Source organism: Convolutriloba macropyga, chromosome 3, assembly GCF_964194025.1.
Source record: "Convolutriloba macropyga chromosome 3, txConMacr16.3, whole genome shotgun sequence".
Lineage (NCBI taxonomy): Eukaryota > Metazoa > Xenacoelomorpha > Acoela > Convolutidae > Convolutriloba > Convolutriloba macropyga.
This window is the reverse complement of record NC_134470.1, coordinates 41,282,207-41,307,011: the sequence shown is the minus strand read 5'-3', so window position 1 is coordinate 41,307,011 and position 24,805 is coordinate 41,282,207. Positions and strand designations below refer to the sequence as shown.

General features: G+C 34.5%; 1 protein-coding gene across 1 annotated transcript in view; it reads right to left on the bottom strand.

The window, feature by feature from the left end:
- The window catches only part of LOC142336208 (phosphatidylinositol-3,5-bisphosphate 3-phosphatase MTMR6-like), a 192,785-nt gene that overhangs the window by 84,242 nt on the left and 83,738 nt on the right, over nt 1-24,805 (bottom strand). The window contains exon 11 of the mRNA XM_075384868.1: nt 496-749. Coding sequence (XP_075240983.1) covers nt 496-749 — 254 coding nt within the window. The remainder of the gene's footprint in view (nt 1-495; nt 750-24,805) is intronic.

Sequence of the window (24,805 nt, the reverse complement as noted above, 5' to 3'; positions counted from 1 at the left end):
CCTATTTCAAATAAAATGTTCAAGGCCAATTTTTGTTTCTGAAATCGGTGCAATATTATATCTGCATGACCTGAAAAAAATTCATTGGCCCTTGAAGATCGATTAACTCGAAAATGACCGAAACATTTTTAAAAAAACGAAATCAATAGCAAATTTTAATGAAATGTTGCCGAAAATCGTGATACAAATATAATCAGAATCATTTCTGTGTCTCTGGAGGCTATCCAGTAACCCAATTCAAAGCCAAAAAAAATCATTGGCTCAAAGATCGATAGGCAATAAATTTTAGACAAAAACTCAAATTTCAAAAAATAGAAATTCGTTCTATTAAAATGTTGTTTGAGCCCAAAAACCCCTAATGACTTAATTGTATCATTTAAAAAGGCCGACTTACATTGTGGAGTTATCCTCGATCTCAATTTCAAAGATTCCAGTTTAATCGCAAATAGCGTTTCCTACTTCTAAGAACGTTATATCTGTGGCCAAAGTACTTACTTGTAGTCTTTGAGGCGTTCCTTCTCCGAGTTTCCAAGAAAAGTGCCGTATTTACACTGGTACAGTTCAGTATGTATCACTAGCAACAGTCTCTCGTTGAACTCAAACCTCGTTGGGAATTGAGCCATAAGTTGCCAGATGACATCTAAGAACTGGGTGAAGATGGGGGACACCTCCCTGTAGTCACCGTCTATAAATCCACATCGATCCACAAACTTGTGTCCAAACGCCAGCCAGTCTTTCTCGATCAGCGCCTGGCAATGAATCGACTTACTAACACAATCACCAACCGTCCGACAAAAATCGTTCAAACAACAGGCCCTCGAGAGAGACGTTCGACTGTATCCTGTTTCAGCGGGGAGGGGTATGGTATAAATTCTGTAAGGAGCTTAAAATTATGTCATTTCAGCTTATTATAGACCACTGAAATGAGTGAAATGGGAAACAAAATGAAAGCACGATTGCCACAGTGTTGAGTTGACTTTTAGTAGTTAGCTAGTGTCATGACCTAATTGCCATGAATGACTGACACAATCTTAATGAGGTACATTTTCGAATTGTCCGGATATTACAATTGTGCATGACAGAGGAGAAAAATTTTGCCACCTCTTTGACATTCAAATGTCAAAAGTTATTGTCTATCACACATTAAAAGTGCTTTTTAAAAATACATACATTTGCTGAGACCATTTTACCCGGTTTTATCGCTTTTCTGTTACCCAGTGACACGAGTTTTTATTATGTCAAAAAAGAAAAATTTCGATGAGCAACGCAGCATCGAATGCAAGAACCGCTGTGGAGTTTATACCGACGTCCGGGTATACTCTCAAGCTAACTTGGAAAACGAAAACGAAATTTTTGCCTGCGGATTTTGTGCTTTCAAAGAAATTACGGAATTGAAGAAACAACTGGATTCCGTCCAAAATGCAAATGCTAATAAAAAAACCCAGCTATGCGAACGTAGTGAACTCATCATCCCCGGCAACGCTTCTCAAAACTATCCAAAATGAGGAGAGAAACCAATCACTGCGAGAAACCAATGTGATTATCTCAAATCCTCCACATGTCGAAAGTGAAAAAAACAACACGGAGTCCGTCAGTAATCTTTTATCCGACATAGGCCGTCAGGTGAATCCGGTAGAGGCGCAACAAAAAGAGGTTCAAAAACGAGACTCGATAGAAAAGAGAAAATAACTGATCGTCAAGTTCCACGATTGCAAAACAAAGTGGTCGGTTTTAAAAAATGCCAATAAACTCCGTACATTACCCGCCTACAAAGACACTTTTATTAATCCAGACTTGACGCCTGAACAACGGAAACAAGATTTTCAGCTCCGACAACAATTGCGTGAATGCAGAGGTCCGACCCGTCAAACAAGTACAAAATAAACAGGGGCAAAGTTGTAAAGGTCGCCAATAGTTCGGCTACTTCTACTGCAACAGCCATCTGACTACCGGCTCGCAAACCAAAAAACCTGCAAATTCTGTTTTGGAAAGTAAATGGAGCAATGAAGACACTTTCTGAGCACGATTCGAACTTACAGAGTGACTTTGATTAATTACTTTAAGTTGAAACTAAAAAACTTACATCATTTTCAGTCGACGGGTTTCTTGGTCATTTTCACCTGCTCGAAGGTTTTCAGACACTGGACACCCTTCCGGTGGTATTGCTTTATTTTCTAATACTCGTCTTAAGTGCTCTTCGAAAACTATCATTTCGACCTCCGAAACCCTTTGCGTCAGTCTGCATCTAGCCGTAATTGTAGCATATTTTCGCCCCCAGACTGATATTGAGGTGATAAACGAGAAAACTGGATCATGCCTTGATGTTATTTCTAACAGTGCAAAAGTTATCTTATCCGGTGATTTTAATTGTCGCCTAAACGGTTCCCACTCTAGAGGATACGATTTAGTCGATTTGTTGCAGCCTTACGACTTGGCCCTACTGAATCCACCAGATCGACACACATACTTCTGTCAAAATGGGAGAAGCACAATCGACCTGGTATTCGTACAGCATAGTCTTCTGCATAACACGCATATGATTAATGTAGAGCACCCACTTACGCAACATTGTCAACTTCAGCTTGATGTCCCAATAACAACCCTATCTTGTGGTACACGGGGCAAATAGATCACTAGATTTGATCACGATTTACTACAATTTCATTTAGAGGCCCTTCCCGACAGCGGTGACCTACAAAGTCAAAATTCACGGTTGGTCGAGGCCATTAAACAATCAGCAATACTTCCCCGTAAACGAAAGTCAAAACCTTGGTTCGACTCGGAATTATATGCGATACATAGAAATTTCATTAATTTACGTCGTACTAATCACCCTAATACCCATCTCGCAAAACTAAATTACAAACGGTTATGTCGGTATAAAATATCTGAATATCGCCGTTATAGAGAGAAACAAATCATCAAAACCGCAGAATCAGATAAAGGAAGCTTCTGGAAAATTATGAAGTCTCGACCAGCATCGCCAACAATTAATGATAACTCCTTATTTGAGTGGCAACAACACTTTCAAGGTGTACTATACAAATCTAGGGATACGGTTATCCCCTTCGAAGAAGAACCCTTAGACGATTATGATGAGCCATTTTCCATATTGGAGTTACAATCTGTCATCAGTAAGTCGCCAGGCAAACGTGCTCCTGGTAAAGACGGCATTACTTATGACGTCATCAAATCGGCGGATTGTACTCTTCAATCACGTCTATTAACCTTATTCAACAACATCTTTGTTACCGCCGATATGCCAGATGAGTGGCGAGTAAGTCTATTGATGCCCCTATACAAGGGGAAAGGTCCGGTGATGTCACCAGATAGCTATCGAGGTATTGCATTAATTCCCGTTTTGCAAAAGATTTATACCGCTCAGATTTATGACCGCTTAACCGATTGGGAGGAGCAGAAGACAAGTATACCCGACTGCCAATATGGTTTCAGAAGGAAACGGAGCACTCTGGATGCAACGCGTAAGTTAAAGTTTCATATTCAGTCAGGTATGTCTACCGTGTCTCGTTATTACTGCGTATATGTCAATTTTTGGAAGGCGTTTGATAGTATTGATCGTAGAAAGCTCACAAAGAAGTTGTACGATTTATTCGTCCCAACTAGAATCCTAGATGCCATTATCAGCATCCTATCAGATACACGTTTCCAAATTTGCCAAGGTAATTACCTTTCGGACGAGATATTAACCGATTCTGGGGTCCCTCAAGGCGACAAGCTCTCCCCTCTCCTCTTTAGCCTTCATATTTCTGATTTAGCCCCTGTTCTGACTATAACAGGCTGTGACGTTGTTTTCTATGCTGATGATGCCGTTATTGGATCGACAGTTATCGATAAGGTCCAGAATGCCCTGGATGTACTCTCTGTCTATGGTACTGGAAACGATCTGGAAGTCAACGTCGATAAGACCAAATACATGAAGTTCAGAAATGGCGGTAGTTTGGGCCGCTGCGAACGTCTAACCTATAATAATACCCCACTTGAATACGTCAGCAACTTCACTTATCTTGGTATTGTTCTCTCCACGACCTTTACAATTACGGGTCATCTATCTCATTTGAAGAAAAAATCGATGAAAGCCATCAACTCAGTGCGAAACAGGGTAAATTTGCAGAAAACGGGGTTTCAAACTACCTACAGACTGTTGGATGCGGTCATAAAGCCAGTCGCGAGCTATGGAGTAACTGTTTGATGGGCCGGATGACGCCATTATGACCCAAGATCACTGCCGGAGAGTGATCGGCTTGTACTGGAAACGTTGGGCTCGGATATCAAGTTCTGATCAAATACGGACCTTATACATCAACTCTATGATGATGATTTTCTCCGTTTACGGTCAGCAAATGAGCCTAATAGACGTCCTTTTGCTCTTTTCTACATCAACGGTTTGCATCATCTTTTGTGTATTAGAAATCTTTTGTGTATTAGAAGTGATTGCTATGGCCCACCCGCCCCTCTGGCCTGTGCCTGCAGGCTCTGCGAGGAGCCATTTGTCGAGAAATTTCACCTTCTGTCATGTGCTGCCCTCCCCAACATTCCCATAGTCTCAGGGGTGTTACGCATTTACCATGAAAACGCTGAAAACTTGGCCTGTTTTAGTTAAAGTGTATGTTTTTAATCATAAAATGTATCTACACACGTGCTTTGTAATGATTTGCTTTTGACCTTAGACGCGGCATACGACTATGTACATTGCATTTTGGTTTTCTTATGCTTTACACGTTGTATATGATTTTATACATTGCTTTTGTATCTTACGCTTTGTTCTGTTATACTGTCTATATAGACGTAATTCACTTCTTTCTTCTTCTTCTTCTGAATGAGGTACATTTCGACAACAAAAAGTTCAAGTACCAACAAAATCAAATGCAAAGTCAAATCGGCCAAACGAACAAACTATTTCACGAAAAATCGCATAAAAATACCAAAATGCTCCAAAAACTAGTAAAAATATTATTTTAGAGCAACTGAAGAGCCGTTCGTTTTTCTTGAGACGTTCGTTTTTTTCGCAACAAATCTATATACCAGTTTGGAAGTAATCAGTAGAAACTGAGGATTTACGATTGTATTTAGACCAACCTTTGCACAGCAATTGAACAGGTTATGAAAACAGTTGAATAAAACTGAAAACATGACCAAACAAACAGCTCGTGCGAGTCTGCGCGTAATACAAGAATGCCCCAACATACCTCTCAAAGCTGCAAAAACGTTCAGATTTTCAATTTTGTCAGATTGGTAGTTGATAGTGTCAAAAGCAATATATATGAATTGGAGAAATTTACAGACAGACAAACGTTGAAAACATAAACACGCAAACACAGACCCCCAACACGAAAAAAATTTTTGAAAAATTGCTTTGCGGCAGTTGGTCTTCACTCAATGTTTGCCAGCTTTCATTAAGATCTTTCGTTTTTTCTAGGTGAGGACTTCCTGAGGCAATTGGATCGGTAATCGTAACTTTGACATATAACTTTTAAACCTTTTTGGAAGTTTTTTGGAAATTTTTGTCGGTTTTGCTGTTTCTTGACCATCGTCGGCCACTTTTTTCCAGGCAACATCTCGGATGTGGACTACCAACTCGATTTAGAAAGCCTGAGTTATAGAACATTAGGCCAACTTTTGCACAGCAACTGAATAAATTGAGAAAACAGTTGAATAAAACTAAAAACAACCAAACAAGATGGCTCGTGTTAGTCTCTGCATAACACATAATGCTCCAAAATACGTTTCAGAGCCTTAAAAAAATTTGATTGATAGTTGGGAGTTGATAGACAGACCTTGAAAAACAGGAAAACACGCAAATACCAACTCCAACAATAATAAATAAACTTCTTGAAAATTTGTTTTGCGGCAGTTAGTCTTTACTCAATGTTTGCCAGTTGTCATTTAGATCATTGTTTTTTATAGGTGAGGAATTTTTGAGACAATTGAATCGGTAATCGCAAGTTTTGATATTTAACTTTGAAATGAACCTTTTTGGAAGTTTTTTTGAAAACTTTGCCAATTTTGCTGTTTCATGACCAACATCGGCCAATTTTTTAACAAAAAAACATCTCTGATATGGGCCACCAGCTAGATTTAGTAAGCCCAAGTTTGTTATTGATCTTATTTAAAATCCCAATTTGTAGCAACCTTTTGTCAAATTTTCTGTTTCTTGACTATCGTCGGCCATTTTTTTAAAAAATATATATCAGAGGTAGATTACCAGCTAGATTTAGTAAGCCTGAGTTTTTTATTGACATAATAGACCAACTTTTGCACAGCAATTGAATAAATTGAAAAAACAGTTGAATAAACAAACACAACCAAACAAGACGGCTCGTGTGAGTCTCTGCGTAACACATAATGCTCCAAAATACCTCTCAAAGACTAAAAAAAATTTCAGATTTTTAATTCTATCAGTTTGATAATTGGGAGTTTCAAAAGCAATTTAAATGAATTGGAGAAAATTACAGGCAGACAAACCTTGAAAAACACAAAAACACGCAAATACAAACACCAACGCCGAAAAAAAATTTTTGAAAATTTGCTTTGAGCCAGTTGGTCTTTACTCAAAGTTTGTCACCTTTCCCTTAGATCTTCGTTTTTTTAGGTGTGGACTTTTTGAGGCAATTGAATCGGTAATTATAATTTTGAAACTTTGAATTGAACCTTTTCAGAAGTTTTTTTGAAAACTTTGCCAATTTTTGCTATTTCATGACCAACATCGGCCAATGGGCTACCAGCTAGATTTAGTAAGCCTAAGTTCGTTACTGAACTTATTTAAAATCGCAATTTGTAGCAACTTGAATAAATTGAGAAACAGTTGATTAAAATTAAAAACAACCATACAAGATGGCTCGTGTGAGTCTCTGCGTAACACGATGCTCCAAAATACCTCTCAAAGCCTAAAAAAATATCAGATTTTTAATTCTGTCAGTTTGATAGTTGGGAGTTTCAAAGGCAATTTATATGAATTGGAGAAAATTACAGACAGACTACCTTGAAAAACACAAACACGCAAATACAAACACGAACAATAAAAAAAACTTCATGAGAATTTGCTTTGAGGCAGTTAGTCTTTACTCAATGTTTGTCACCTTTCCCTTAGATCGTCGTTTTTCTAGGTGTGGAGTTTTTGAGGCAATTGGATCGGTAATAGTAATTTTGACATATAACATAAATAAACCTTTTTGGAAGTTTTTTGGAAATTTTTGTCAATTTTGCTGTTTCTTGACCATCGTCGGCCACTTTTTTCCAAGCTACATCTCGGATGTGGATTACCAGCTAGATTTAGTAAGCCAAAATTTGTTTATGAACATCATTAAAATCGCAATTTGTAGCAACTTACGATTGTATTTAGACCAATTTTTGCACAGCAATTGAATAAATTGAGAAAACAGTTGAATAAAAATAAAAACATAACCATACAAGATGGCTCGTGTGAGTCTCTGCGTAGCACATAAAGCTCCAAAATACCTCTCAAAGCCTAAAAAAAATTTCAGATTTTTAATTCTGTCAGTTTGATAGTTGGGAGTTTCAAAAGCAATTTATATGAATTGGAGAAAATTACAGACAGACAAACCTTGAAAAACACTAAAACACGGAAATACAAACACTAACGCCAAAAAATTTTTAAAAATTTGCCTTGAGCCAATTGGTCTTCACTCAAAGTGTGTCACCTTTCTCTTAGATCTTCGTTTTTTTAGGTGTGGACTTTTTGAGGCAATTGGATCGGTAACTATAATTTTGAAACTTTGAATTGAACCTTTTCAGAAGTTTTTTGAAAACTTTGCCAATTTTGCTGTTTCATGACCAACATCGGCCAATTTTCTTTAAGAACAACATCTTTGATATGGGCTACCAGCTAGATTTAGTAAGCCTAAGTTCGTTACTGAACTTATTTAAAATCGCAATTTGTAGCCACTTGAATAAATTGAGAAACAGTTGATTAAAATTAAAAACAACCATACAAGATGGCTCGTGTGAGTCTCTGCGTAACACGATGCTCCAAAATACCTCTCAAAGCCTTAAAAATTTTCAGATTTTTAATTCTGTTAGTTTGATAGTTGGGAGTTTCATAGGCAATTTATATGAATTGGAGACAATTACAGACAGACAACCTTGAAAAACACAAAAACACGCAAATACAAACACCAACAATAAAAAAACTTCTTGAGAATTTGCTTTGAGGCAGTTAGTCTTTACTCAATGTTTGTCACCTTTCCCTTAGATCGTCGTTTTTCTAGGTGTGGAGTTTTTGAGGCAATTGGATCGGTAATAGTAATTTTGACATATAACATAAATAAACCTTTTTGGAAGTTTTTTGGAAATTTTTGTCAATTTTGCTGTTTCTTGACCATCGTCGGCCACTTTTTTCCAAGCTACATCTCGGATGTGGATTACCAGCTAGATTTAGTAAGCCAAAATTTGTTTATGAACATCATTAAAATCGCAATTTGTAGCAACTTACGATTGTATTTAGACCAATTTTTGCACAGCAATTGAATAAATTGAGAAAACAGTTGAATAAAAATAAAAACATAACCATACAAGATGGCTCGTGTGAGTCTCTGCGTAGCACATAAAGCTCCAAAATACCTCTCAAAGCCTAAAAAAAATTTCAGATTTTTAATTCTGTCAGTTTGATAGTTGGGAGTTTCAAAAGCAATTTATATGAATTGGAGAAAATTACAGACAGACAAACCTTGAAAAACACTAAAACACGGAAATACAAACACTAACGCCAAAAAATTTTTAAAAATTTGCCTTGAGCCAATTGGTCTTCACTCAAAGTGTGTCACCTTTCTCTTAGATCTTCGTTTTTTTAGGTGTGGACTTTTTGAGGCAATTGGATCGGTAACTATAATTTTGAAACTTTGAATTGAACCTTTTCAGAAGTTTTTTGAAAACTTTGCCAATTTTGCTGTTTCATGACCAACATCGGCCAATTTTCTTTAAGAACAACATCTTTGATATGGGCTACCAGCTAGATTTAGTAAGCCTAAGTTCGTTACTGAACTTATTTAAAATCGCAATTTGTAGCCACTTGAATAAATTGAGAAACAGTTGATTAAAATTAAAAACAACCATACAAGATGGCTCGTGTGAGTCTCTGCGTAACACGATGCTCCAAAATACCTCTCAAAGCCTTAAAAATTTTCAGATTTTTAATTCTGTTAGTTTGATAGTTGGGAGTTTCATAGGCAATTTATATGAATTGGAGACAATTACAGACAGACAACCTTGAAAAACACAAAAACACGCAAATACAAACACCAACAATAAAAAAACTTCTTGAGAATTTGCTTTGAGGCAGTTAGTCTTTACTCAATGTTTGTCACGTTTCCCTTAGATCTTCGTTTTTTTAGGTGTGGACTTTTTGAGGCAATTGGATCGGTAATCGGAATTTTGACATATAACTTAAATAAACCTTTTTGGAAGTTTTTTTGGAAATTTTTGTCGATTTTGCTGTTTCTTGACCATCGTCGGCCACTTTTTTCCAAGCTCAACCTCGAATGTGGATTACCAGCTAGATTTAGTAAGCCAAAATTTGTTTATGAACATCCTTAAAATCGCAATTTGTAGCAACTTATGATTGTATTTAGACCAACTTTCGCACAGCAATTGAATAAATTGAGAAAACAGTTGAAAAAAAAACTAAAAACATAACCATAGAAGATGTCTCGTGTGAGTCTATGCGTAGAACATAATGCTCCAAAACACCTCTCAAAGCCCAAGAAAAATTCAGATTTCTAATTCTGTCAGTTTGATAGTTGGGAGTTTCAAAAGCAATTTATATGAATTGGAGAAAATTACAGACAGACAACCTTGAAAAACACAAAAACAAGCAATTACAAACACCAACAATAAAAAAACTTCTTGAGAATTTGCTTTGAGGCAGTTAGTCTTTACTCAATGTTTGTCACCTTTCCCTTATATCGTCGTTTTTTTAGGTGTGGACTTTTTGAGGCAATTGGATCGGTAATCGTAATTTTGATATATAACTTAAATAAACCTTTTTGGAAGTTTTTTTGGGAATTTTTGTCAATTTTGCTGTTTCTTGACCATCTTCGGCCACCTTTTTCCAAGCTACATCTCGGATGTGGACTACCAGCTAGATTTAGTAAGCCAGGATTTGTTTATGAACATCCTTAAAATCGCAATTTGTAGCAACTTACGATTGTATTTAGACCAACTTTTTCACAGCAATTGAATAAATTGGGAAAAATGTTGAACAAAACTAAAACATAACCAAACAAGATGGCTCAAGTGAGTCTCTTCGTAACACGATGCTCCAAAATACCTCTCAAAGCCTAAAAAACTTTCAGATTTTCATTCTTTCAGTTTGATAGTTGGGAGTTTCAAATCAATTTATATGAATTGGAGAAAAAAACAGATAGACCAACCTTCAAAACACACAAAAACACGCAAATACAAACCCCAAAAATAAAAAGTAAACTTCTTGAGAATTTGCTTTGAGGCAGTTAGTCTTTACTCAATGCTTTTCACCTTTCATTTAGACCTTCGTTCTTTTCTGGGTGTGGAATTTTAGAGGCAATTGGATCGGTAATCGTAATTATGACTTTTAAATAAAACTTTTTGGAAGTTTTTCGGAAATTTTTGTCGACTTTGCTGTTTCTTGACCATCGTAGTCCACTTTTTCCAAGAAACATCTCGGATGCGGACTACTAGCTAGATTTAGTAAGCCTAAGTTCGATTATGAACAACCTTAAAATCGAAATTTTGTAGCAACTGACGATTGTATTTAGACCAACTTTTGCACAGCAATTGAATAAATTGAGAAAACAGTTGAAAAAAACTAAAAACATAACCATAGAAGATCGCTCGTGTGAGTCTGTGCGTAGAACATAATGCTCCAAAATAACTCTCAAAGCCTAAAAAATTTTCAGATTTTCAATTTGGTCAGTTTGATAGTTAGGAATTCAAACGCAATCTATGATTTGGAGAAAATTAGACAGACAAACCTTGAAAAACACAAAAACGCCCAAATACAAACACCAAGGCCGGAAAAAACTTTTTGAAAATTTGCTTTGTGCCAGTTGGTCTTTACTCAATGTTTGTCACCTTTCCCTTAGATCTTCGTTTTTTCAGGCGTGGACTTTTAGAGACAATTGGATCGTTAATTGTAATTTTGACATTTAACTTTGAAATAAACCTTTTCGGAAGTTTTTCGAAACATTTGTCAATTTTGCTGTTTTTTGACCATCGTCGGTCATTTTTTTCAAAAAATATATGGGAGATAGATTAACAGCTAGATTTAGTATAGTGAACTTAATAGATCAACTTTTACACAGCAATTGAATATATTGAAAAAAACAGTTGAATAAAACTAAAAGCAACCAAACAAGATGGCTCGTGTGAGTGTCTGCGTAACACAATGCTCCAAAATACCTCTCAAAGCCTAAAAAACTTTCAGATTTTCAATTCTTTCAGTTTGATAGTTGGGAGTTTCAAATCAATTTATATGAATTGGAGAAAAATACAGATAGACAAACCTTCAAAACACACAAAATCACGCAAATACAAAACCCAACAATAAAAAGTAAACTTCTTGAGAATTTGCTTTGAGGCAGTTAGTCTTTACTCAATGCTTTTCACCTTTCATTTAGACCTTCGTTTTTTCTGGGTGTGGAATTTTAGAGGCAATTGGATCGGTAATTGTAATTATGATATAACTTTTAAATAAACCTTTTTGGGAAGTTTTTTGGAAATTTTTGTCGATTTTGCTGTTTCTTGACCATCGTCGGCCACTTTTTTCTAAGCTACATCTCGGATGTGGACTTCCAGCTAGATTTAGTAAGCCAAAATTTGTTTATGAACATCATTAAAATCGCAATTTGTAGCAACTTACGATTGTATTTAGACCAACTTTTGCACAGCAATTGAATAAATTGAGAAAACAGTTGAATAAAACTAAAACATAACCAAACAAGATGGCTCGTGTGAGTCTCTGCGTAACACGACGAACCAAAAAAACCCCTCAAAGCCTAAAAAACTTTCAGATTTTCAATTCTTTCAGTTTGATAGTTGGGAGTTTCAAATCAATTTATATGAATTGGAGAAAAATACAGATAGACAAACCTTCAAAACACACAAAAACACGCAAATACAAACCCCAACAATAAAAAGTAAACTTCTTGAGAATTTGCTTTGAGGCAGTTAGTCTTTACTCAAAGCTTTTCACCTTTCATTTAGACCTTCGTTTTTTCTGGGTGTGGAATTTTAGAGGCAATTAGATCGGTAATCGTAATTATGACAAAACTTTTAAAACTTTTTGGAAGTTTTTCGGAAATTTTTGTCGATTTTGCTGTTTCTTGACCATCGTCGGCCACTTTTTTCCAAGAAACATCTCGGATGCGGACTACTAGCTAGATTTAGTAAGCCTAAATTCGTTTATGAACAACCTCAAAATCGCAATTTGTAGCAACTTACGATTGTATTTCGACCAACTTTTGCACAGCAATTGAATAAATTGAGAAAACAGTTGAATAAAACTAAAACATAACCAAACAAGATGGCTCGTGTGAGTCTCTGCGTAACACGATGCTCCAAAATACCTCTCAAAGCCTAAAAAAATTTCAGATTTTTAATTCTGTCAGTTTGATAGTTGGGAGTTTCAAAGGCAAGTTATATGAATTGGAGAAAATTACAGACAAACTACCTTGAAAAACACAAAAACACGCAAATACAAACACCAACAAAAAAAACTTCTTGAGAATTTGCTTTGAGGCAGTTAGTCTTTACTCAATTTTTGTCGCCTTTCCCTTATATCGTCGTTTTTTTAGGTGTGGACTTTTTGAGGCAATTGGATCGGTAATCGTAATTTTGACATATAACTTTTAAATAAAGCTTTTGGAAGATTTTTGGAAATTTTTGTCAATTTTGCTGTTTCTTGACCATCGTCGGCCACTTTTTTCCAAGCTACATCTCGGATGTGGACTACCAGCTAGATTTAGTAAGCCAAAACTTGTTTATGAACATCCTTAAAATCGCAATTTGTAGCAACTTACGATTGTATTTAGACCAACTTTTGCACAGCAATTGAATAAGTTGAGAAAATAGTTGAACAAAACTAAAACATAACCAAACAAGATGGCTCGTGTGAGTCTCTGCGTAACACGATGCTCCAAAATACCTCTCAAAGCCTAAAAAATTTCAGATTTTCAATTTTTTCAGTTTGATAGTTGGGAGTTTCAAATCAATTTATATGAATTGGAGAAAAATACAGATAGACAAACCTTCAAAACACACAAAAACACGCAAATACAAACCCCAACAACAATAATAAACTTCTTGAGAATTTGCTTTGAGGCAGTTAGTCTTTACTCAATTCTTTTCACCTCTCATTTAGACCTTCGTTTTTTCTGGGTGTGGAATTTTAGAGGCAATTGGATCGGTAATCGTAATTATGATATAACTTTTAAATAAACCTTTTTGGGAAGTTTTTCGGAAATTTTTGTCGATTTTGCTGTTTCTTGACATTCGTCGGACACTTTTTTCCAAGCTACATCTCGGATGTGGACTACCAGCTAGATTTAGTAAGCCAAAATTTGTTTATGAACATCCTTTAAATCGCAATTTGTAGCAAATTACGATTGTATTTAGACCAACTTTTGCACAGCAATTGAATAAATTGAGAAAACAGTTGAAAAAAACTAAAAACATAACCATAAAAGACGGCTCGTCTGAGTCTCTGCGTAAAACAATGCTCCAAAATAACTCTCAAAGCCTAGAAAATTTCAGATTTTTAATTCTGTCAGTTTGATAATTGGGAGTTTCAAAAGCAATTTATATGAATTGAAGAAAATTACAGACAGACAAACCTTGAAAAACAAAAACACGCAAATACAAACACCAACGCCGAAAAAAAAAATTGAAAGTTTGCTTTGAGCCAGTTGGTCTTTTACTCAAAGTTTGTCACCTTCCCCTTAGATCTTCGTTTTTTTAGGTGTGGACTTTTTGAGGCAATTGAATCGGTAATTATAATTTTGAAACTTTGAATTAAACCTTTTCAGAAATTTTTTGAAAACTTTGCCAATTTTTGCTATTTCATGACCAACATCGGCCAATGGGCTACCAGCTAGATTTAGTAAGCCTAAGTTTGTTATTGATCTTATTTAAAATCCCAATTTGTAGCAACCTGAATAAATTGAGAAAACAGTTGAAAGAAATTAAAAACATAACCATACAAGATGGCTCGTGTGAGTCTCTGCGTAACACGATGCTCCAAAATAACTCTCAAAGCCTAAAAAATTTTCAGATTTTCAATTTGGTCAGTTTGATAGTTAGGAATTTCAAAAGCAATCTATGAATTGGGAGAAAATTACAGACAGACAAACCGTGAAAAACACAAAAACGCGCAAATACAAACATCAACGCCGGAAAAAACTTTTTGAAAATTTGCTTTGTGCCAGTTGTTCTTTACTCAATTTTTGTCACCTTTCACTTAAATCTTCGTTTTTTTAGGTGCGGACTTTTTGAGGCAATTGGATCGGTAATTGTAATTTCGAAACTTTGAATTGAACCTTTTCAGAAGTTTTTCGAAACATTTGTCAACTTTGCTGTTTTTTGACCATCATCGGCCATTTTTTTTTCAAAAAATATATCGGAGATAGATAAACAGCTAGATATAGTAAAGTGAACTTAATAGATCAACTTTTACACAGTAATTGAATAAATTGAAAAAAACAGTTGAATAAAACTAAAAGCAACCAAACAAGATGGCTCGTGTGAGTGTCTGCGTAACACAATGCTCCAAAATACCTATCAAAGCCTAAAAAACATTCCGATTTTCAATTCTGTCAATTTGATAGTTGGGAGTTTCAAAAGCAATTTATATGAATTGGAGAAAATTAGACAGACAAACCTTGAAAAACACAAAAACACGCAAATACAAACCCCAACAATAATAAATAAACTTCTTAAAAATTTGCTTTGCGGCAGATGGGTTACCAGCTAGATTTAGTAAAACATATTTAAACTCGCAATTTGTAGCAACTTACGATTGTATTTCGACCAACTTTTGCACAGCAATTGAATAAATTGAGAAAACAGTTGAATAAAACTAAAACATAACAAAACAAGATGGCTCGTGTGAGTTTCTGCGTAACACGATGCTCCAAAATACCTCTCAAGGCCTAAAAAACTTTCAGATTTTCAATTCTTTCAGTTTGATAGTTGGGAGTTTCAAATCAATTTATATGAATTGGAGAAAAATACAGATAGACAAACCTTCAAAACACACAAAAACACGCAAATACAAACCCCAACAATAAAAAGTAAACTTCTTGAGAATTTGCTTTGAGGCAGTTAGTCTTTACTCAATGCTTTTCACTTTTCATTTAGACCTTCGTTTTCTCTTGATGAGGAATTTTAGAGACAATTGGATCGGTAATCGTAATTTTGACATATAACTTTTAAATAAACCTTTTTGGAAGTTTTTCGGAAATTTTTGTCAATTTTGCTGTTTCTTGACCATCGTCGGCCATTTTTTTTTCAAAAAATATATCGGAGATAGATAAACAGCTAGATATAGTAAAGTGAACTTAATAGATCAACTTTTACACAGTAATTGAATAAATTGAAAAAAACAGTTGAATAAAACTAAAAGCAACCAAACAAGATGGCTCGTGTGAGTGTCTGCGTAACACAATGCTCCAAAATACCTCTCAAAGCCTAAAAAACATTCCGATTTTCAATTCTGTCAATTTGATAGTTGGGAGTTTCAAAAGCAATTTATATGAATTGGAGAAAATTAGACAGACAAACCTTGAAAAACACAAAAACACGCAAATACAAACCCCAACAATAATAAATAAACTTCTTAAAAATTTGCTTTGCGGCAGATGGGTTACCAGCTAGATTTAGTAAAACATATTTAAACTCGCAATTTGTAGCAACTTACGATTGTATTTCGACCAACTTTTGCACAGCAATTGAATAAATTGAGAAAACAGTTGAATAAAACTAAAACATAACCAAACAAGATGGCTCGTGTGAGTTTCTGCGTAACACGATGCTCCAAAATACCTCTCAAGGCCTAAAAAACTTTCAGATTTTCAATTCTTTCAGTTTGATAGTTGGGAGTTTCAAATCAATTTATATGAATTGGAGAAAAATACAGATAGACAAACCTTCAAAACACACAAAAACCCGCAAATACAAACCCCAACAATAAAAAGTAAACTTCTTGAGAATTTGCTTTGAGGCAGTTAGTCTTTACTCAATGCTTTTCACCTTTCATTTAGACCTTCGTTTTTTCTGGTTGTGGAATTTTAGAGGCAATTGGATTGGTAATCGTAATTATGACATAACTTTTTAATAAAACTTTTTGGAAGTTTTTCGGAAATTTTTGTCGATTTTGCTGTTTCTTGACCATCGTCGGCCACTTTTTTCCAAGAAACATCTCGGATGCGGACTACTAGCTAGATTTAGTAAGCCTAAGTTCGTTTATGAACATCCTTGAAATCGCAATTTGTAGCAACTTACGATTGTATTTAGACCAACTTTTGCACAGCAATTGAATAAATTGAGAAAACAGTTGAAAAAAACTAAAAACAGTTTTTGTGAGTCTCTGCGTAACACGATGCTCCAAAATACCTCTCAAAGCCTAAAAAACTTTCAGATTTTCAATTCTTTTAGTTTGATAGTTGGGAGTTTCAAATCAATTTATATGAATTGGAGAAAAATACAGATAGAGAAACCTTCAAAACACACAAAAACACGCAAATACAAACCCCAACAATAAAAAGTAAACTTCTTGAGAATTTGCTTTGAGGCAGTGAGTCTTGACTCAATGCTTTTCACCTCTCATTTAGACCTTCGTTTTTTCTTGATGTGGAATTTTAGAGACAATTGGATCGGTAATCGTAATTTTGACATATAACTTTTAAATAAACCTTTTTGGAAGTTTTTCGGAAATTTTTGTCGATTTTGCTGTTTCTTGACCATCGTCGGCCACTTTTTTCCAAGCAACATCTCGGATGTGGACTACCAGCTAGATTTAGTAAGCCTGAGTTTGTTATAGAACATATTAGACCAACTTTTGCACAGCAATTGAATAAATTGAGAAAATAGTTGAAAAAAACTAAAACAAAACCAAAGAAGATGGCTCGTGTGAGTCTCTGCGTAACACGATGCTCCAAAAATACCTCTCAAAGCCTAAAAAACTTTCAGATTTTCAATTATTTCATTTTGATAGTTGGGAGTTTCAATCAATTTATATGAATTGGAGAAAAATACAGATAGACAAACCATCAAAACACACAAAAACACGCAAATACAAACCCCAACAATAAAAAGTAAACTTCTTGAGAATTTGCTTTGAGGCAGTTAGTCTTTACTCAATGCTTTTCATCTTTCATTTAGAGCTTCGTTTTTTCTGGGTGTGGAATTTTAGAGGCAATTGGATCGGTAATTGTAATTATGACATAACTTTTTTATAAAACTTTTTGGAAGTTTTTCGGAAATTTTTGTCAATTTTGCTGTTTCTTGACCATCGTCAGCCACTTTTTTCCAAGAAACATCTCGGATGCGGACTACTAGCTAGATTTAGTAAGCCTAAGTTCGTTTATGAACATCCTTGAAATCGCAATTTGTAGCAACTTACGATTGTATTTAGACCAATTTTTGCACAGCAATTGAATAAATTGAGAAAACAGTTGAAAAAACTAAATACATAACCATAGAAGATGTCTCGTGTGAGTCTATGCGTAGAACATAATGCTCCAAAATACCTCTCAAAGCCTAAAAAAATTCAGATTTTTAATTCTGTCAGTTTGATAGTTGGGAGTTTCAAATCAATTTATATGAACTGGAGAAAAAAACAGATAGACCAACCTTCAAAACACACAAAAACACGCAAATACAAACCCCAAAAACAAAAAAAGTAAACTTCTTGAGAATTTGCTTTGAGGCAGTTAGTCTTTACTCAATGCTTTTCACCTTTCATTCAGACCTTCGTTTTTTCTGGGTGTGGAATTTTAGAGGCAATTGGATCGGTAATCGTAATTCTGACATATAACTTAAATAAACCTTTTTGGAAGTTTTTTGGAAATTTTTGTCGATTTTGCTGTTTCTTGACCATCGTCGGCCACTTTTTTCCAAGCAACATCTCGGATGTGGACTACCAGCTAGATTTAGTAAGCCTGAGTTTGTTATAGAACATATAAGACCAACTTTTGCACAGCAATTGAATAAATTGAGAAAACAGTTGAAAAAAACTAAAAACATAACCATAGAAGACGGCTCGTCTCAGTCTCTGCGTAAAACAATGCTCCAAAATAACTCTCGAAGCCTAGAAAATTTCAGATTTTCAATTCTTTCAGTTTGATAGTTGTTAGTTTCAAATCAATTTATATGAATTGGAGAAAACTACAGATAGACAAACCTTCAAAACACACAAAAACACGCAAATACAAACCCCAACAATAAAAAGTAATTTTCTTGAGAGTTTCCTTTGAGGCAGTTAGTCATTACTCAATGCTTTTCACCTTTCATTTAGACCTTCGTTTTTTCTTGATGTGGAATTTTAGAGACAATTGGATCGGTAATCGTAATTTTGACATATAAGTTTTAAATAAACATTTTTGGAAGTTTTTCGGAAATTTTTGTCGATTTTGCTGTTTCTTGACCATCGTCGGCCACATTTTTCCAAGAAACATCTCGGATGCGGGCTACTAGCTAGATTTAGTAAGCCTAAGTTCGTTTATGAACATCCTTGAAATCGCAATTTGTAGCAACTTACGATTGTATTTAGACCAACTTTTGCACAGCAATTGAATAAATTGAGAAAACAGTTGAAAAAAACTAAAAACAGTTTTTGTGAGTCTCTGCGTAACACGATGCTCCAAAATACCTCTCAAAGCCTAAAAAACTTTCAGATTTTCAATTCTTTTAGTTTGATAGTTGGGAGTTTCAAATCAATTTATATGAATTGGAGAAAAATACAGATAGAGAAATCTTCAAAACACACAAAAACACGCAAATACAAACCCCAACAATAAAAAGTAAACTTCTTGAGAATTTGCTTTGAGGCAGTGAGTCTTGACTCAAGGCTTTTCACCTCTCATTTAGACCTTCGTTTTTTCTTGATGTGGAATTTTAGAGACAATTGGATCGGTAATCGTAATTTTGACATATAACTTTTAAATAAACCTTTTTGGAAGTTTTTCGGAAATTTTTGTCGATTTTGCTGTTTCTTGACCATCGTCGGCCACTTTTTTCCAAGCAACATCTCGGATGTGGACTACCAGCTAGATTTAGTAAGCCTGAGTTTGTTATAGAACATATTAGACCAACTTTTGCACAGCAATTGAATAAATTGAGAAAATAGTTGAAAAAAACTAAAACAAAACCAAAGAAGATGGCTCGTGTGAGTCTCTGCGTAACACGATGCTCCAAAAATACCTCTCAAAGCCTAAAAAGCTTTCAGATTTTCAATTATTTCATTTTGATAGTTGGGAGTTTCAATCAATTTATATGAATTGGAGAAAAATACAGATAGACAAACCATCAAAACACACAAAAACACGCAAATACAAACCCCAACAATAAAAAGTAAACTTCTTGAGAATTTGCTTTGAGGCAGTTAGTCTTTACTCAATGCTTTTCATCTTTCATTTAGAGCTTCGTTTTTTCTGGGTGTGGAATTTTAGAGGCAATTGGATCGGTAATTGTAATTATGACATAACTTTTTTATAAAACTTTTTGGAAGTTTTTCGGAAATTTTTGTCAATTTTGCTGTTTCTTGACCATCGTCAGCCACTTTTTTCCAAGAAACATCTCGGATGCGGACTACTAGCTAGATTTAGTAAGCCTAAGTTCGTTTATGAACATCCTTGAAATCGCAATTTGTAGCAACTTACGATTGTATTTAGACCAATTTTTGCACAGTTGAAAAAACTAAAAACATAACCATAGAAGATGTCTCGTGTGAGTCTATGCGTAGAACATAATGCTCCAAAATACCTCTCAAAGCCTAAAAAAATTCAGATTTTTAATTCTGTCAGTTTGATAGTTGGGAGTTTCAAATCAATTTATATGAACTGGAGAAAAAAACAGATAGACCAACCTTCAAAACACACAAAAACACGCAAATACAAACCCCAAAAACAAAAAAAGTAAACTTCTTGAGAATTTGCTTTGAGGCAGTTAGTCTTTACTCAATGCTTTTCACCTTTCATTCAGACCTTCGTTTTTTCTGGGTGTGGAATTTTAGAGGCAATTGGATCGGTAATCGTAATTCTGACATATAACTTAAATAAACCTTTTTGGAAGTTTTTTGGAAATTTTTGTCGATTTTGCTGTTTCTTGACCATCGTCGGCCACTTTTTTCCAAGCAACATCTCGGATGTGGACTACCAGCTAGATTTAGTAAGCCTGAGTTTGTTATAGAACATATAAGACCAACTTTTGCACAGCAATTGAATAAATTGAGAAAACAGTTGAAAAAAACTAAAAACATAACCATAGAAGACGGCTCGTCTCAGTCTCTGCGTAAAACAATGCTCCAAAATAACTCTCGAAGCCTAGAAAATTTCAGATTTTTAATTCTGTCAGTTTGATAATTGGGAGTTTCAAAAGCAATTTATATGAACTGGAGAAAATTACAGACAGACAAACCTTGAAAAACACAAAAACACGCAAATACAAACACCAACGCCGAAAAAAATTTTTTGAAAATTTGCTTTGAGCCAGTTGGTCTTTACTCATAGTTTGTCACCTTTCCCTTAGATCTTCGTTTTTTTAGGTGTGGACTTTTTGAAGCAATTGAATCGGTAATTATAATTTTGAAACTTTGAATTGAACCTTTTCAGAAGTTTTTTGAAAACTTTGCCAATTTTGCTGTCTCATGACCAACATCGGCCAATTTTTTTTTTAAAAAACATCTCTGATATGGGCTACCAGCTAGATTTAGTAAGCCTAAGTCTGTTATTGATCTTAATTAAAATCCCAATTTGTAGCAACCTGAATAAATTGAGAAAACAGTTGAATGAAATTAAAAACATAGCCATACAAGATGGCTTGTGTGAGTCTCTGCGTAACACGATGCTCCAAAATAACTCTCAAAGCCTAAAAAATTTTCAGATTTTCAATTTGGTCAGTTTGATAGTTAGGAATTTCAAAAGCAATCTATGATTTGGAGAAAATTACAGACAGACAAACCTTGAAAAACACAAAAACGCGCAAATACAAACACCAACGCCGGAAAAAACTTTTTGAAAATTTGCTTTGTGCCAGTTGTTCTTTGCTCAATTTTTGTCACCTTTCCCTTAAATCTTCGTTTTTTAGGTGTGGACTTTTTGAGGCAATTGGATCGGTAATTATAATTTTGAAACTTTGAATTGAACCTTTTCAGAAGTTTTTCGAAACATTTGTCAATTTTGCTGTTTTTTGACCATCGTCGGCAATTTTTTTTCAAAAAATATATCGGAGATAGATAAACAGCTAGATTTAGTAAAAAGAACTTAATAGATCAACTTTTACACAGTAATTGAATAAATTGAAAAAAACAGTTGAATAAAACTAAAAGCAACCAAACAAGACGGCTCGTGTGAGTGTCTGCGTAACACAATGCTCCAAAATACCTCTCAAAGCCTAAAAAACAATCAGATTTTCAATTCTGTCAAATTGATAGTTGGGAGTTTCAAAAGCAATTTATATGAATTGGAGAAAATTAGACAGACAAACCTTGAAAAACAAAAACACGCAAATACAAACCCCAACAATAAATAAACTTCTTAAAAATTTGCTTTGCGGCAGATGGGTTACCAGCTAGATTTAGTAAAAACTTATTTAAACTCGCAATTTGTAGCAACTTACGATTGTATTTAGACCAACTTTTGCACAGCAATTGAATAAATTGAGAAAATAGTTGAAAAAAACTAAAAATATAACCATAGAAGATGTCTCGTGTGAGTCTCTGCGTAGAACATAATGCTCCAAAATACCTCTCAAAGCCTAAAAAATTTTCAGATTTTCAATTCTGTCAGATCGATAGTTTAAAGTATCCAAAGCAATTTATATGAATTGTTATAGTACATATTAGACCAACTTTTGCACAGCAATTGAATAAAATGAGAAAATAGTTGAATAAAACTAAAACATACCCAAAGAAGATGGCTCGTGTGAGTCTCTGCGTAACACGATGCTCCAAAAATACCTCTCAAAGCCTAAAAAACTTTCAGATTTTCAATTCTTTCATTTTGATAGTTGGGAGTTTCAATCAATTTATATGAATTGGAGAAAAATACAGATAGACAAACCTTCAAAACACAAAAACACGCAAATACAAACCCCAACAATAAAAAGTAAACTTCTTGAGAATTTGCTTTGAGGCAGTTAGTCTTTACTCAATGCTTTTCACCTTTCATTTAGACCTTCGTTTTTTCTGGTTGTGGAATTTTAGAGGTAATGGGATTGGTAATCGTAATTATGACATAACTTTTTAATAAAACTTTTTGGAAGTTTTTCGGAAATTTTTGTCGATTTTGCTGTTTCTTGACCATCGTCGGCCACTTTTTTCCAAGAAACATCTCGGATGCGGACTACTAGCTAGATTTAGTAAGCCTAAGTTCGTTTATGAACATCCTTGAAATCGCAATTTGTAGCAACTTACGATTGTATTTAGACCAACTTTTGCACAGCAATTGAATAAATTGAGAAAACAGTTGAAAAAAACTAAAAACAGTTTTTGTGAGTCTCTGCGTAACACGATGCTCCAAAATACCTCTCAAAGCCTAAAAAACTTTCAGATTTTCAATTCTTTCATTTTGATAGTTGGGAGTTTCAATCAATTTATATGAATTGGAGAAAAATACAGATAGACAAACCTTCAAAACACAAAAACACGCAAATACAAACCCCAACAATAAAAAGTAAACTTCTTGAGAATTTGCTTTGGAGCAGTTAGTCTTTACTCAATGCTTTTCACCTTTCATTTAGACCTTCGTTTTTTCTTGATGTAGAATTTTAGAGACAATTGGATCGGTAATCGTAATTTTGACATATAACTTTTAAATAAACCTTTTTGGAAGTTTTTCGGAAATTTTTGTCGATTTTGCTGTTTCTTGACCATCGTCGGCCACTTTTTTCCGAGCAACATCTCGGATGTGGACTACCAGCTAGATTTAGTAAGCCTGAGTTTGTTATAGAACATATTAGACCAACTTTTGCACAGCAATTGAATAAAATGAGAAAATAGTTGAATAAAAATAAAACATAACCAAAGAAGATGGCTCGTGTGAGTCTCTGCGTAACACGATGCTCCAAAAATACCTCTCAAAGCCTAAAAAACTTTCAGATTTTCAATTCTTTCATTTTGATAGTTGGGAGTTTCAATCAATTTATATGAATTGGAGAAAAATACAGATAGACAAACCTTCAAAACACACAAAAACACGCAAATACAAACCCCAACAATAAAAAGTAAACTTCTTGAGAATTTGCTTTGGAGCAGTTAGTCTTTACTCAATGCTTCTCACCTTTCATTTAGACCTTCGTTTTTTCTTGATGTGGAATTTTAGAGACAATTGGATCGGTAATCGTAATTTTGACATATAACTTTTAAATAAACCTTTTTGGAAGTTTTTCGGAAATTTTTGTCGATTTTGCTGTTTCTTGACCATCGTCGGCCACTTTTTTCCAAGCAACATCTCGGATGTGGACTACCAGCTAGATTTAGTAAGCCTGAGTTTGTTATAGAACATATTAGACCAACTTTTGCACAGCAATTGAATAAAATGAGAAAATAGTTGAATAAAACTAAAACATAACCAAAGAAGATGGCTCGTGTGAGTCTCTGCGTAACACGATGCTCCAAAATACCTCTCAAAGCCTAAAAAACTTTCAGATTTTCAATTCTTTCAGTTTGATAGTTGTTAGTTTCAAATCAATTTATATGAATTGGAGAAAACTACAGATAGACAAACCTTCAAAACACACAAAAACACGCAAATACAAACCCCAACAATAAAAAGTAAATTTCTTGAGAATTTCCCTTGAGGCAGTTAGTCATTACTCAATGCTTTTCACCTTTCATTTAGACCTTCGTTTTTTCTTGATGTGGAATTTTAGAGACAATTGGATCGGTAATCGTAATTTTGACATATAAGTTTTAAATAAACATTTTTGAAGTTTTCGGAAATTTTTGTCAATTTTGCTGTTTCTTGACCATCGTCGGCCACATTTTTCCAAGAAACATCTCGGATGCGGACTACTAGCTAGATTTAGTAAGCCTAAGTTCGTTTATGAACATCCTTGAAATCGCAATTTGTAGCAACTTACGATTGTATTTAGACCAACTTTTGCACAGCAATTGAATAAATTGAGAAAACAGTTGAAAAAAACTAAAAATATAACCATAGAAGATGTCTCGTGTGAGTCTCTGCGTAGAACATAATGCTCCAAAATACCTCTCAAAGCCTAAAAAATTTTCAGATTTTCAATTCTGTCAGATCGATAGTTTAAAGTATCCAAAGCAATTTATATGAATTAAAAAAAATACAGATAGACAAACCTTAAAAACACACAAACACGCAAAAGCAAACCCCAACAAAATAAATTTCTTGAAAATGTTCTTTGCGGCAGTTAGTCTTTACTCAATGTTATTCACCTTTCATTTAGACCTTCGTTTTTTCTTGATGTGGAATTTTAGAGACAATTGGATCGGTAATCGTAAATTTGACATATAACTTTTAAATAAACCTTTTTGGAAGTTTTTCGGAAATTTTTGTCGATTTTGCTGTTTCTTGACCATCGTCGTCCACTTTTTTCCAAGAAACAT